The following is a 14,081-nucleotide window of genomic DNA, read 5'->3' as shown; positions in this document are numbered from 1 at the left end:
TTATGTGAACTTTGACTACTAGTATCCTGAATAAATATTTACTCAAAATGACATAAATTTAGAGACTAGTATCTACGGGCACCACTTCTAACCATTTCCTTTATACAACTAAAAAATTCACAGAATGAAATCGCATTGACAACTCTGATCTGACGAGAAGTTTTGTATCAAACAAAAATATCAGAATATCGAAGAAAAATGAAAAACTCATCATTTCGCATAATTTTGGTGAAATTTCGTGAGTGAGAAGTGAATGCTTTTGAACAAAAATTAGGCAAAGTTTTTTCGGGAGTTTACACTATAAAGTACTAATATTGAAGCTCTGAGGAGCTTTGAGTTTGGGTGGTTTAGTTTTGACTAGTCTTTCTGACGTAAACGGGATGTCAATTGACCGCGGGTAGTAGGAAATCACTGGATGGTGGTTGTTAGAAGTGCTCGGCTGCGTCTGTTGTCGTCGCTGATGCAGAGTCTCAAGTTCGAGGAGGGATTCTGCCAGTGGCTCCCACCCGCCGCATTTTTTCTGAGAAAACAGCAGCTTCTCAACCAGCACGTGAGCGAAAGTGCCGCCAGTCACGTGCAGTTCGGTCACGCACAACCCATGTCAGCGACAAATTCGGGAGAAAGCCACGGTTATTAAATTTTGGAGTATTTATAAAAATATATATATTACGAAATTCGTTTTTGGACTTTTGTTTGGGCTTTTGTGCAAATAGAGGGAAAATACATTTTGAAAGTATGAATGTGGCGAGGCTATAATGGGTAACTACCTGAGGCTTTGATTGGATGATTATGTGAGATCTTCTCTTTGAACAAATCCGTGGGGTGGGGGGGGGGGGGCTCTTTGAAAGTGAATAAGCGACGACCCCCGGAGCCTAGAAAAACAAGCTAAAGAAATTGCTTAGATCTCAAAGGAGTTTATAGCATATACTTTGGTGAAAATTGAAGAACTCAGACGTTGGTTCTTTTTTTTCCGAGCAGAATGATGGCTGCGGTAATAAATTAGAGATGAAAAATTAATTTGTCTTTTTCTTTTTGACAGGCACTGCTTTTCTGATGAAAAACAGACGCGAAACTCCCAAGCCTTACAAGTTTGCACACTTGCGAGACAACTCAAACTATATCAAACACTACAGAGAAGAGCACAACTGCAGAACAGTCAAGTTGCACCGGAAAGACATCGAAATGTATAATCTACTGGCCAATGACATGAGTGCATTCTACGACCGACTGAGACGAAACAAAAACGGAGGCGCCACAATCATAAACGGACAAATATACTTCCGACAAGACGAAATAGCAGCTGTGAGTAACAGCAACAACAGCCAATCAGACGCGAACAAGAACAGCGGGGGGTTGGACGAGGCTGAGAATCGAACCGCTGCTGGTGGCGTGGCAGCATCGGTATCGCATTCGATTCACAAACCGTCTAGTTCGATTCCACTGCAGAGAACCCGTTCTATTCCCCATTATAAACCGCGAGGCTATTATCAGATGCCGTTTTTTAACATAACGGGAAAAGTGCTGAAAATGATGCCACGTGAGTTTGAAGACGAGCGATATGAAGACTAGATTAGTCTCACCAACGGAGGACAGCAATTATTCGCATTTGCCACCACGTCTCAGAAAAACATGAATTGGAAATAGTACAATAGTTGAGTTTTTCTTTGAAAACTTTTATTTTGGAGTCAAAAAGATCAAAGAAATTTCTTTACGCAAAATGTACAGTCGAAGGAAATTATTACAGTGCTGATTTAAATTAACCGGACAAAACGAACAATATTTGAACCTTCAAACCCGTTTTTGCCAAATTTGGTTAAGATTAAACAAAAAGTGAAGACAACAAAATTTGCTTAAAATTTCACCAGAACTAATATGGAGCAATTTTTTCATCAAAGTTCTCAACCAAAATTTTACCCCAAAAACCGATCTTTTCCGCTTTTTTTTCTAAAAACTCAAGAATTACGCAAAAACTACCTAAATAATAGATGAGACAATTATATCACAAGAAGCCTCTTACACATCCCAACAAAGTTTTAGACGGGTTGTATCTCCAAAAGTTTGCGCAAATTAAATAAAATTTGTTTTTATGCTAAGTTTATGGGTTTATATAGAAAAAATCACATTTCATGACAAACAAGCAAAAATATTTTCTCTTTTACAGAACCTTAGCTTAAAAACAACTTTTGAACAATTTGAGCAAGCTTTTCGAGATTCAATCCATCTAGAACTTTGTTGAGATGTGTTAGAGGCTTCTGGTGATATAATTTTCATCTATTAACAAAGTAGTTTAGCGTAATTCTTGATTATTTAAAAAAAGCCAAAATGACCCATTTTGGGATAAAATTTTGATTAAAATTTTGGTGAAAAAATTGCACCATATTAATTCTGGTGAAAATCTACGCAATTTTTGTTCTCCTCACTTTTTGTCTAATTTTGTCTAATTTTGTTTGTTTTGTCCGGATAATTTAAATCAGCACTTCCTCACTTTTTGTCTAATTTTGTTTGTTTTGTCCGGATAATTTAAATCAGCACTAAGTTAACTTTCATAACTATTTCCATATCAGAGTATTCAACAGACAGTTGCCAATTATCAAACAGATAGTTGTCAAAAGTGAAAAAAAATCAAAACTCAAGTTATTCTTAGAAAAAATTATGAACTTTTTCTTGGCTTCTAAAATAGTTGTGTTTAAATAAAGAGGATGTGAAGGGAACACAAAGTGACCACAGAGGGATTAAACTTCAAAATTTAAGCGGCCTGGCACCATAAAAAGCTTGAATTTTTTTTAGTGTTAGTGAATGTACAATTTGTAGGAAAAATTAAACAAACTTCCAAATGCAATGAAAATTGCTTGGACTAGAAAAAATACACATGTGGCAGCTAAGGTGACAAAACATGAGCAGCCAAACGAAAGTTTGACAAATCAATTTTCATGCATATTAAAACACAAAATTCCGGCTGGATCTCGATCTAGCCGTTTTACCATTAGAACAATAAGGAAGTACACTGAAAGTTAAAATGTTTCAAAAAGCAAGCTCAATTTGATCCTGATTTGTAAGAAAACCTGTTACGCCAAAAAAAAGTTCTCGATAAGAGGACATTTGCTTTCGCAAGTATTAAAAAACGAATATTTTTATGACACTGTTTTTACCAGATTGCTTATGAATGCCCAAAAGTCGAACAAAAACGGAAATTATCTGAAAAACTATTTCCTTAACAAATAACACATGTATTTATACCCTTTCTGTATTTTAATAGCACATGTATTCATACCAGTTCTATAGCGTATTCATTTTAAAAGTAAATGGGTTACCGGAAAACGTCTAGTGCCCCATTTCAAGACACTTTCTTTGGCTTCCCAAAGTTTTCTTCAGTTTAACGGCTTAATTACACTTCCATAAGTTTTTTCCAATGCAACTCAAATTCTTCAATCATTTTTCTGAACGCGTTTTCAAGCATTTTTCTGAACGCGATAAAAATGTCGTTGGGTGTGGAAATATTTCATTAAAGTCAACGACAAATCGGCTGTGTCAGATACGTCGGAAGTCCTTCACCCTGTCTGGAGGCAACGGGGGGCTTCTGTATTATGCGAGCAAGGTTAGTTAATCGTATAATGTGAATTTTATGTAATTTCATGGCTATTCTGTATAAAATTCAATCATTTTTGCCAAAAACGTTTTCTTCAGAATTAACCGGCTAATTTGAGATCGGTTAACCGGTTAAGATTTGGGTAGTTTTGAATTGGAAATAGTACAATAGTTGAATTGGAAATGAATTGGAAATAGTACAATAGTTGAGTTTTTCTTTGCAAATTTTTATTTTGGAGTCAAAAAGATCAAAGAAACTTCTTTACGCAAAATGTGCAGTCGAAGGAAATTATTACAGTGTTTCTGAACGCGTTTTCAAGCATTTTTCTGAACGCGATAAAAATATCGTTGGGTGTGGAAATATTTCATTAAAGTCAACGACAAATCGGCTGTGTCAGATATGTCGGAAGTCCTTCACCCTGTCTGGAGGCAACGGGGCGCTTCTGTATTATGCGAGCAAGGTTAGTTAATCGTATAATGTGAATTTTTATGTAATTTCATGGCTATTCTGTATAAAATTCAATCATTTTTGCCAAAAACGTTTTCTTCAGAATTAACCGGTTAATTTGAGATCGGTTAACCGGTTAAGAAAAAATTAACCACTCCGAGGCCCATAAAAACATGAATTGGAAATAGTACAATAGTTGAGTTTTTCTTTGAAAATTTTTATTTTGGAATCAAAAAGATCAAAGAAACTTCTTTACGCAAAATGTACAGTCGAAGGAAATTATTACAGTGCTGATTTAAATTAACCAAACAAAACGAACAATATTTGAACCTTCAAACCCGTTTTTGCCAAATTTGGTTAAGCTTAAACAAAAAGTGAAGAGAATAAAATTTGCTTAAAATTTCACCAGATATAATATGGAGCAATTTTTTCACCAAAATTCTCAATCAAAATTTTACCCCAAAAACGGATCTTTTCCGCTTTTTTTTTCTAAAAACTCAAGAATTACGCAAAAACTACCTAAATAATAGATGAGACAATTATATCACAAGAAGCCTCTTACATATTCCAACAAAGTTCTAGACGGGTTGTATCCCCAAAATTTTGCGCAAATTAATTAAAATTTGTTTTTAAGCTAAGGTTATGGGTTTATATAGTAAAAATCACATTTCATGACAAACAAGCAAAAATATTTTCTCTTTTACAGAACCTTAGCTTAAAAACAAATTTTAAACAATTTGAGCAAGATTTTCGAGATTCAATCCTTCTAGAACTTTGTTGGGATGTGTTAGAGGCTTCTGGTGATATAATTTTCATCTATTAACAAAGTAGTTTTAGCGTAATTCTTGATTATTTAAAAAAAGCCAAAATGACCCATTTTGGGATAAAATTTGGGTGAAAAAATTGCACCATATTAATTCTGGTGAAAATCTACGCAATTTTTGTTATCCTCATTTTTTGTCTAATTTTAAACAACTTTGGGAAAAAAGTGTTTAAAATGTCAAATTTTGGTTGTTTTGTCCGGATAATTTAAATCAGCACTAAGTTAACCTTCATAACTATTTCCATATGAGAGTATTCAACAGACAGTTGCCAATTATCAAACAGACAGTTGTCAAAAGTGAAAAAAAAAATCAAAACTCAAGTTATTCTTAGAAAAAATTATGAACTTTTTCTTGGCTTCTAAAATAGTTGGATTTAAATAAAGAGGATGTGAAGGGAACACAAAGTGACCACAGAGGGATTAAACTCAAAATTTAAGCGGCCTGGCACCATAAGAAGGTTGAATTTTTTTTAGTGTTAGTGAATGTACAATTTGTAGGAAAAATTAAACAAACTTCCAAATGCAATGAAAATTGCTTGGACTAGAAAAAATACACATGTGGCAGCTAAGGTGACAAAACATGAGCAGCCAAACGAAAGTTTGTCAAATCAATTTTTATGCATATTAAAACACAAATTTCTGGCTGGAACTCGATCTAGCAGTTTTACCATTAGAACAATAAGGAAGTACACCGAAAGTTGAAATGTTTCAAAAAGCAAGCTCAATTTGATACTGATTTGTAAGAAAACCTGTTACGCGAAAAAAAAATAGTTCTCGATAAGAGGACATTTGCTTTCGCAAGTAATAAAAAACGAATACTTTTATGACACTGTTTTTACCAGATTGCTTATGAATGCCCAAAAGTCGAACAAAAACGGAAATTATCTGAAAAACTATTTCCTTAACAAATACACATGTATTTATACCCTTTCTGTATTTTAATAGCACATGTATTCATACCAGTTCTATAGCGTATTCATTTTAAAAGAAAATGGGTTACCGGAAAACGTCTAGTGCCCCATTTCAAGACACTTTCTTTGGCTTCCCAGAGTTTTCTTCAGTTTAACGGCTTAATTACACTTCCAAAAGTTTTTTCCAATGCAACTCAAATTCTTCAATCATTTTTCTGAACGCGTTTTCAAGCATTTTTCTGAACGCGATAAAAATGTCGTTGGGTGTGGAAATATTTCATTAAAGTCAACGACAAATCGGCTGTGTCAGATATGTCGGAAGTCCTTCACCCTGTCTGGAGGCAACGGGGCGCTTCTGTATTATGCGAGCAAGGTTAGTTAATCGTATAATGTGAATTTTTATGTAATTTCATGACTATTCTGTATAAAATTCAATCATTTTTGCCAAAAACGTTTTCTTCAGAATTAACCGGTTAATTTGAGATCGGTTAACCGGTTAAGAAAAAATTAACCACTCCGAGGCCCATTTGTAAAAATGTTACGCGAAAAAAGAGCTCGCGATTAGAAGACACTCGCTTCGACAAATTTAAAAAACGGGTGTTTACAGGAGCCACCATTTTACGAGCTTTTTGAAAAATTTCACATTCAATAAATTGCACACGTATTTGTACAATTTCTGTAGGATTTTCAAGAGAAACCGTAAGATGTTGATTTTAAATTTAATTTGGTTGAAAGAAGCTTACTACCCACGACATTTTTTTCCGAAATCATATAAGGTACAAATCTGATACCCTTAGGAGAAAAAGCGACCAATATCAAGCCGAAACTAAAAAACAAGTTCAATTTAAAGTTTGTTTAAAAACGATAAAATTATTACAATGTTTTGATTAGAATGCCTTACGAATTTACTGTATGCGTTCATATGTTCGCCTAACAAAATTTATCAGTCCGAAACTAATCTAAAAATTGTTTTTTGAAAAACATCAAAGTTCAAAAAATCTTCATTAAAAGGTTCAGTTCCTAAACCCGATCGTTATACATGCAATGATTACAAGGTAAAATACATTTTCAGCTGGAGTTAAAATCGTATCTTTGCAAAAGAAAAAACAGAATAGTTATTAATTTGACAATCACTGATACTTAAGTCCAATGAGCAGAAAAGTTTTAACACTTGCTTAATGAAAAAACAAGGTCCAGCCAGTACTCAACCCCAGGAAGTAGAGCTTCAAACAGGTGGTTTTAAAACTGCAAAAATTGGATAATTTGTCTATGAAAAACATTTAATACCCATTCCAAGACACTTTCTTTTGCAAGTACATGAAGTGCCCAAAGTTTCTTTCAAGTTAATGATTCGATTACCACTCTGGAAGTTTTCTTTTAAGGCCAATTCGAATTTTTCAGTTAATTTTCTATGTGTAGCCTCATTATTTTTTGTCTGTTAAAAAATACAGAAAAACTTTGCATCTAATGTCTACAATAGTTTTTAAAAAAAGGTCGTTCAAATCACGACTGAAAGGGCTTTAATATATATATCACAACCCATTCTGGAAATTGCTTTTACCTGATCTTGCGAGAAAAAACTAAAACACACCCGAATACAAAGGTGCTCCACAATTTCGATGGTCGGAACAACAACAATAACCGTTCGCTGTGTAAATTGCACAAAAACAACGCTTAAGTGACGTTCAAGTTTAAGTATTGAAATATTGTTAAAATAGTAGTGGTCATCCTCACATCGAATTCGTGCAAGTTAATCTGAAACTCAAAATTATTCAGACCAGTTTTTCTCGACAATTAATTCTTGTTCTTAATTATCCCAATCATGGCTAATAGTTCTTTAATATAATACCACATTTGACCGCCTACCATATTTTATTGACTTAGTCAGCATAAGCTGGAATTTTTTTTTAAGAAGGACCTTATGCCATAGTTTTTTCCCACTCTGCAAGTGGTCCGAAAATGAAAAAAAAAAAACAGATTTATACTAAACCTGATTTGGTATAATTAAAATCAGCATTTGAAAATTTTCGTTTAGAACGGGTATTTAAAATGCAGCTATGTTCAAAACATGTATTGATTGAGGAAAACACAAATTTGAAATACAATTACTGTTAGACTTAGTTATCTGCGCAAAAAAAAAACTAATCGCAAGCGTATGAACTGGATCAACGGGTAACGGGAAAACGAAAAAAAATTTGAAAATGAGATGTACAAGTGTCTTCACCACGTTCATTGAACTTTAATAACTGCCCTCTAAAACCTGATTCGTACCGTAACTCGCAGTAATTTCATTTCAAATATCTTTTCTATGTTCCAAACTACATGACATTACTTGACGTAGCAGAAAAACTAATCAAAGAAGAGTTATTTTTATCTGCAGTTTCGAGTAAAATAGAACAGTGAACAAATGAAACGCATTTATTTCTTATTGCACAAAGCTTAGTATTTGGAAATGTAATTAGAGTAGTGTATTATATTCTATAGTTAAAGTATATCTAGTCTAGAAACATCTATCCACTAACTGCTAATTTATCAATAAGTATTGTCAAGGAGGAGAGTATTTTGCTAAACCTCGAGGCTTTTCCGAGGAGTATATAGATATAGTGATGAGATATGCAATGCAGTGCCTAATAAAATCATGATGGCGCAGTTAATCCGGGATACATCGTATAAACTTCATCCAATTTATCATCGCCACGGTAGAACATCAAAAAGACATGAAAAACAATCTGCATATTAATGTTGAAGAAATGCAAAATCAACAGTGAACGCATGAACATCTAGGTAACAGAATATTTGAACATTGGTCAAATTTTAATTTTGTCACGTAAATTCTGTTCACATATCACAACTATTAACTTAACTCTCAGTCAGTACACGTAATACACATTGATAATCATTTGTATCAAATGCACTTATAACCTTTCTACATAAATATGGTCATAGTTTTGTCATTTCGTCAAAATACCTATCAACTGAGATTTTCCAATATAATATCACAACTCGCCAAAAATAGGCGGATGTATTACTCTTTAAAAGAATCCTGACCTTGGGGCTAAATTAAGTAAGCATTGTTCATGTACATGACTTTGTTCACTGTTGATGATGTGAATAAGTTACGGTTATTATGTGAACTTTGACTACTAGTATCCTGAATAAATATTTACTCAAAATGACATAAATTTAGAGACTAGTATCTACGGGCACCACTTCTAACCATTTCCTTTATACAACTAAAAAATTCACAGAATGAAATCGCATTGACAACTCTGATCTGACGAGAAGTTTTGTATCAAACAAAAATATCAGAATATCGAAGAAAAATGAAAAACTCATCATTTCGCATAATTTTGGTGAAATTTCGTGAGTGAGAAGTGAATGCTTTTGAACAAAAATTAGGCCAAGTTTTTTCGGGAGTTTACACTATAAAGTACTAATATTGAAGCTCTGAGGAGCTTTGAGTTTGGGTGGTTTAGTTTTGACTAGTCTTTCTGACGTAAACGGGATGTCAATTGACCGCGGGTAGTAGGAAATCACTGGATGGTGGTTGTTAGAAGTGCTCGGCTGCGTCTGTTGTCGTCGCTGATGCAGAGTCTCAAGTTCGAGGAGGGATTCTGCCAGTGGCTCCCACCCGCCGCATTTTTTCTGAGAAAACAGCAGCTTCTCAACCAGCACGTGAGCGAAAGTGCCGCCAGTCACGTGCAGTTCGGTCACGCACAACCCATGTCAGCGACAAATTCGGGAGAAAGCCACGGTTATTAAATTTTGGAGTATTTATAAAAATATATATATTACGAAATTCGTTTTTGGACTTTTGTTTGGGCTTTTGTGCAAATAGAGGGAAAATACATTTTGAAAGTATGAATGTGGCGAGGCTATAATGGGTAACTACCTGAGGCTTTGATTGGATGATTATGTGAGATCTTCTCTTTGAACAAATCCGTGGGGTGGGGGGGGCTCTTTGAAAGTGAATAAGCGACGACCCCCGGAGCCTAGAAAAACAAGCTAAAGAAATTGCTTAGATCTCAAAGGAGTTTATAGCATATACTTTGGTGAAAATTGAAGAACTCAGACGTTGGTTCTTTTTTTTCCGAGCAGAATGATGGCTGCGGTAATAAATTAGAGATGAAAAATTAATTTGTCTTTTTCTTTTTGACAGGCACTGCTTTTCTGATGAAAAACAGACGCGAAACTCCCAAGCCTTACAAGTTTGCACACTTGCGAGACAACTCAAACTATATCAAACACTACAGAGAAGAGCACAACTGCAGAACAGTCAAGTTGCACCGGAAAGACATCGAAATGTATAATCTACTGGCCAATGACATGAGTGCATTCTACGACCGACTGAGACGAAACAAAAACGGAGGCGCCACAATCATAAACGGACAAATATACTTCCGACAAGACGAAATAGCAGCTGTGAGTAACAGCAACAACAGCCAATCAGACGCGAACAAGAACAGCGGGGGGTTGGACGAGGCTGAGAATCGAACCGCTGCTGGTGGCGTGGCAGCATCGGTATCGCATTCGATTCACAAACCGTCTAGTTCGATTCCACTGCAGAGAACCCGTTCTATTCCCCATTATAAACCGCGAGGCTATTATCAGATGCCGTTTTTTAACATAACGGGAAAAGTGCTGAAAATGATGCCACGTGAGTTTGAAGACGAGCGATATGAAGACTAGATTAGTCTCACCAACGGAGGACAGCAATTATTCGCATTTGCCACCACGTCTCAGAAAAACATGAATTGGAAATAGTACAATAGTTGAGTTTTTCTTTGAAAACTTTTATTTTGGAGTCAAAAAGATCAAAGAAATTTCTTTACGCAAAATGTACAGTCGAAGGAAATTATTACAGTGCTGATTTAAATTAACCGGACAAAACGAACAATATTTGAACCTTCAAACCCGTTTTTGCCAAATTTGGTTAAGATTAAACAAAAAGTGAAGACAACAAAATTTGCTTAAAATTTCACCAGAACTAATATGGAGCAATTTTTTCATCAAAGTTCTCAACCAAAATTTTACCCCAAAAACCGATCTTTTCCGCTTTTTTTTCTAAAAACTCAAGAATTACGCAAAAACTACCTAAATAATAGATGAGACAATTATATCACAAGAAGCCTCTTACACATCCCAACAAAGTTTTAGACGGGTTGTATCTCCAAAAGTTTGCGCAAATTAAATAAAATTTGTTTTTATGCTAAGTTTATGGGTTTATATAGAAAAAATCACATTTCATGACAAACAAGCAAAAATATTTTCTCTTTTACAGAACCTTAGCTTAAAAACAACTTTTGAACAATTTGAGCAAGCTTTTCGAGATTCAATCCATCTAGAACTTTGTTGAGATGTGTTAGAGGCTTCTGGTGATATAATTTTCATCTATTAACAAAGTAGTTTAGCGTAATTCTTGATTATTTAAAAAAAGCCAAAATGACCCATTTTGGGATAAAATTTTGATTAAAATTTTGGTGAAAAAATTGCACCATATTAATTCTGGTGAAAATCTACGCAATTTTTGTTCTCCTCACTTTTTGTCTAATTTTGTCTAATTTTGTTTGTTTTGTCCGGATAATTTAAATCAGCACTTCCTCACTTTTTGTCTAATTTTGTTTGTTTTGTCCGGATAATTTAAATCAGCACTAAGTTAACTTTCATAACTATTTCCATATCAGAGTATTCAACAGACAGTTGCCAATTATCAAACAGATAGTTGTCAAAAGTGAAAAAAAATCAAAACTCAAGTTATTCTTAGAAAAAATTATGAACTTTTTCTTGGCTTCTAAAATAGTTGTGTTTAAATAAAGAGGATGTGAAGGGAACACAAAGTGACCACAGAGGGATTAAACTTCAAAATTTAAGCGGCCTGGCACCATAAAAAGCTTGAATTTTTTTTAGTGTTAGTGAATGTACAATTTGTAGGAAAAATTAAACAAACTTCCAAATGCAATGAAAATTGCTTGGACTAGAAAAAATACACATGTGGCAGCTAAGGTGACAAAACATGAGCAGCCAAACGAAAGTTTGACAAATCAATTTTCATGCATATTAAAACACAAAATTCCGGCTGGATCTCGATCTAGCCGTTTTACCATTAGAACAATAAGGAAGTCCACTGAAAGTTAAAATGTTTCAAAAAGCAAGCTCAATTTGATCCTGATTTGTAAGAAAACCTGTTACGCCAAAAAAAAGTTCTCGATAAGAGGACATTTGCTTTCGCAAGTATTAAAAAACGAATATTTTTATGACACTGTTTTTACCAGATTGCTTATGAATGCCCAAAAGTCGAACAAAAACGGAAATTATCTGAAAAACTATTTCCTTAACAAATAACACATGTATTTATACCCTTTCTGTATTTTAATAGCACATGTATTCATACCAGTTCTATAGCGTATTCATTTTAAAAGTAAATGGGTTACCGGAAAACGTCTAGTGCCCCATTTCAAGACACTTTCTTTGGCTTCCCAAAGTTTTCTTCAGTTTAACGGCTTAATTACACTTCCATAAGTTTTTTCCAATGCAACTCAAATTCTTCAATCATTTTTCTGAACGCGTTTTCAAGCATTTTTCTGAACGCGATAAAAATGTCGTTGGGTGTGGAAATATTTCATTAAAGTCAACGACAAATCGGCTGTGTCAGATACGTCGGAAGTCCTTCACCCTGTCTGGAGGCAACGGGGGGCTTCTGTATTATGCGAGCAAGGTTAGTTAATCGTATAATGTGAATTTTATGTAATTTCATGGCTATTCTGTATAAAATTCAATCATTTTTGCCAAAAACGTTTTCTTCAGAATTAACCGGCTAATTTGAGATCGGTTAACCGGTTAAGATTTGGGTAGTTTTGAATTGGAAATAGTACAATAGTTGAATTGGAAATGAATTGGAAATAGTACAATAGTTGAGTTTTTCTTTGCAAATTTTTATTTTGGAGTCAAAAAGATCAAAGAAACTTCTTTACGCAAAATGTGCAGTCGAAGGAAATTATTACAGTGTTTCTGAACGCGTTTTCAAGCATTTTTCTGAACGCGATAAAAATATCGTTGGGTGTGGAAATATTTCATTAAAGTCAACGACAAATCGGCTGTGTCAGATATGTCGGAAGTCCTTCACCCTGTCTGGAGGCAACGGGGCGCTTCTGTATTATGCGAGCAAGGTTAGTTAATCGTATAATGTGAATTTTTATGTAATTTCATGGCTATTCTGTATAAAATTCAATCATTTTTGCCAAAAACGTTTTCTTCAGAATTAACCGGTTAATTTGAGATCGGTTAACCGGTTAAGAAAAAATTAACCACTCCGAGGCCCATAAAAACATGAATTGGAAATAGTACAATAGTTGAGTTTTTCTTTGAAAATTTTTATTTTGGAATCAAAAAGATCAAAGAAACTTCTTTACGCAAAATGTACAGTCGAAGGAAATTATTACAGTGCTGATTTAAATTAACCAAACAAAACGAACAATATTTGAACCTTCAAACCCGTTTTTGCCAAATTTGGTTAAGCTTAAACAAAAAGTGAAGAGAATAAAATTTGCTTAAAATTTCACCAGATATAATATGGAGCAATTTTTTCACCAAAATTCTCAATCAAAATTTTACCCCAAAAACGGATCTTTTCCGCTTTTTTTTTCTAAAAACTCAAGAATTACGCAAAAACTACCTAAATAATAGATGAGACAATTATATCACAAGAAGCCTCTTACATATTCCAACAAAGTTCTAGACGGGTTGTATCCCCAAAATTTTGCGCAAATTAATTAAAATTTGTTTTTAAGCTAAGGTTATGGGTTTATATAGTAAAAATCACATTTCATGACAAACAAGCAAAAATATTTTCTCTTTTACAGAACCTTAGCTTAAAAACAAATTTTAAACAATTTGAGCAAGATTTTCGAGATTCAATCCTTCTAGAACTTTGTTGGGATGTGTTAGAGGCTTCTGGTGATATAATTTTCATCTATTAACAAAGTAGTTTTAGCGTAATTCTTGATTATTTAAAAAAAGCCAAAATGACCCATTTTGGGATAAAATTTGGGTGAAAAAATTGCACCATATTAATTCTGGTGAAAATCTACGCAATTTTTGTTATCCTCATTTTTTGTCTAATTTTAAACAACTTTGGGAAAAAAGTGTTTAAAATGTCAAATTTTGTTTGTTTTGTCCGGATAATTTAAATCAGCACTAAGTTAACCTTCATAACTATTTCCATATGAGAGTATTCAACAGACAGTTGCCAATTATCAAACAGACAGTTGTCAAAAGTGAAAAAAAAAATCAAAACTCAAGTTATTCTTAGAAAAAA

At 34.0% G+C, this 14,081-nt stretch overlaps 2 protein-coding genes across 2 annotated transcripts; both read left to right on the top strand.

The window, feature by feature from the left end:
• Positions 1 to 415: 415 nt before the first annotated feature.
• Positions 416 to 1,590, top strand: LOC134856318 (uncharacterized). Its single transcript, XM_063872680.1, has 2 exons — positions 416 to 629; positions 1,040 to 1,590. Exons 1-2 carry the CDS (start codon positions 416 to 418, stop codon positions 1,567 to 1,569), a joined length of 744 nt encoding a protein of 247 aa, XP_063728750.1. The 3' UTR covers positions 1,570 to 1,590.
• Positions 1,591 to 9,307: 7,717 nt separating this feature from the next.
• Positions 9,308 to 10,482, top strand: LOC134856317 (uncharacterized). Its single transcript, XM_063872679.1, has 2 exons — positions 9,308 to 9,521; positions 9,927 to 10,482. The coding sequence occupies exons 1-2, from the start codon at positions 9,308 to 9,310 to the stop codon at positions 10,454 to 10,456; spliced, it is 744 nt and encodes a 247-aa protein (XP_063728749.1). The 3' UTR covers positions 10,457 to 10,482.
• The last annotated feature ends 3,599 nt before the right edge of the window (positions 10,483 to 14,081 follow it).

This window comes from Symsagittifera roscoffensis, unplaced genomic scaffold (genome assembly GCF_963678635.1).
Source record: "Symsagittifera roscoffensis unplaced genomic scaffold, txSymRosc1.1 SCAFFOLD_199, whole genome shotgun sequence".
In the NCBI taxonomy this organism is placed as follows: Eukaryota; Metazoa; Xenacoelomorpha; order Acoela; family Convolutidae; genus Symsagittifera; species Symsagittifera roscoffensis.
Note: the sequence above shows the minus strand (reverse complement) of the source record. Positions and strands in the feature narration are given on the sequence as shown.

Bases quoted from the DNA above. Each gene is read 5' to 3' on its own strand.
- LOC134856317 (XM_063872679.1), top strand. From the start codon at position 9,308: ATGGTGGTTGTTAGAAGTGCTCGGCTGCGTCTGTTGTCGTCGCTGATG. The intron at 9,522-9,926 runs GTTATTAAATTT...TCTTTTTGACAG, and splicing joins AAATTCGGGAGAAAGCCACG to GCACTGCTTTTCTGATGAAA.
- LOC134856318 (XM_063872680.1), top strand. From the start codon at position 416: ATGGTGGTTGTTAGAAGTGCTCGGCTGCGTCTGTTGTCGTCGCTGATG. The intron at 630-1,039 runs GTTATTAAATTT...TCTTTTTGACAG, and splicing joins AAATTCGGGAGAAAGCCACG to GCACTGCTTTTCTGATGAAA.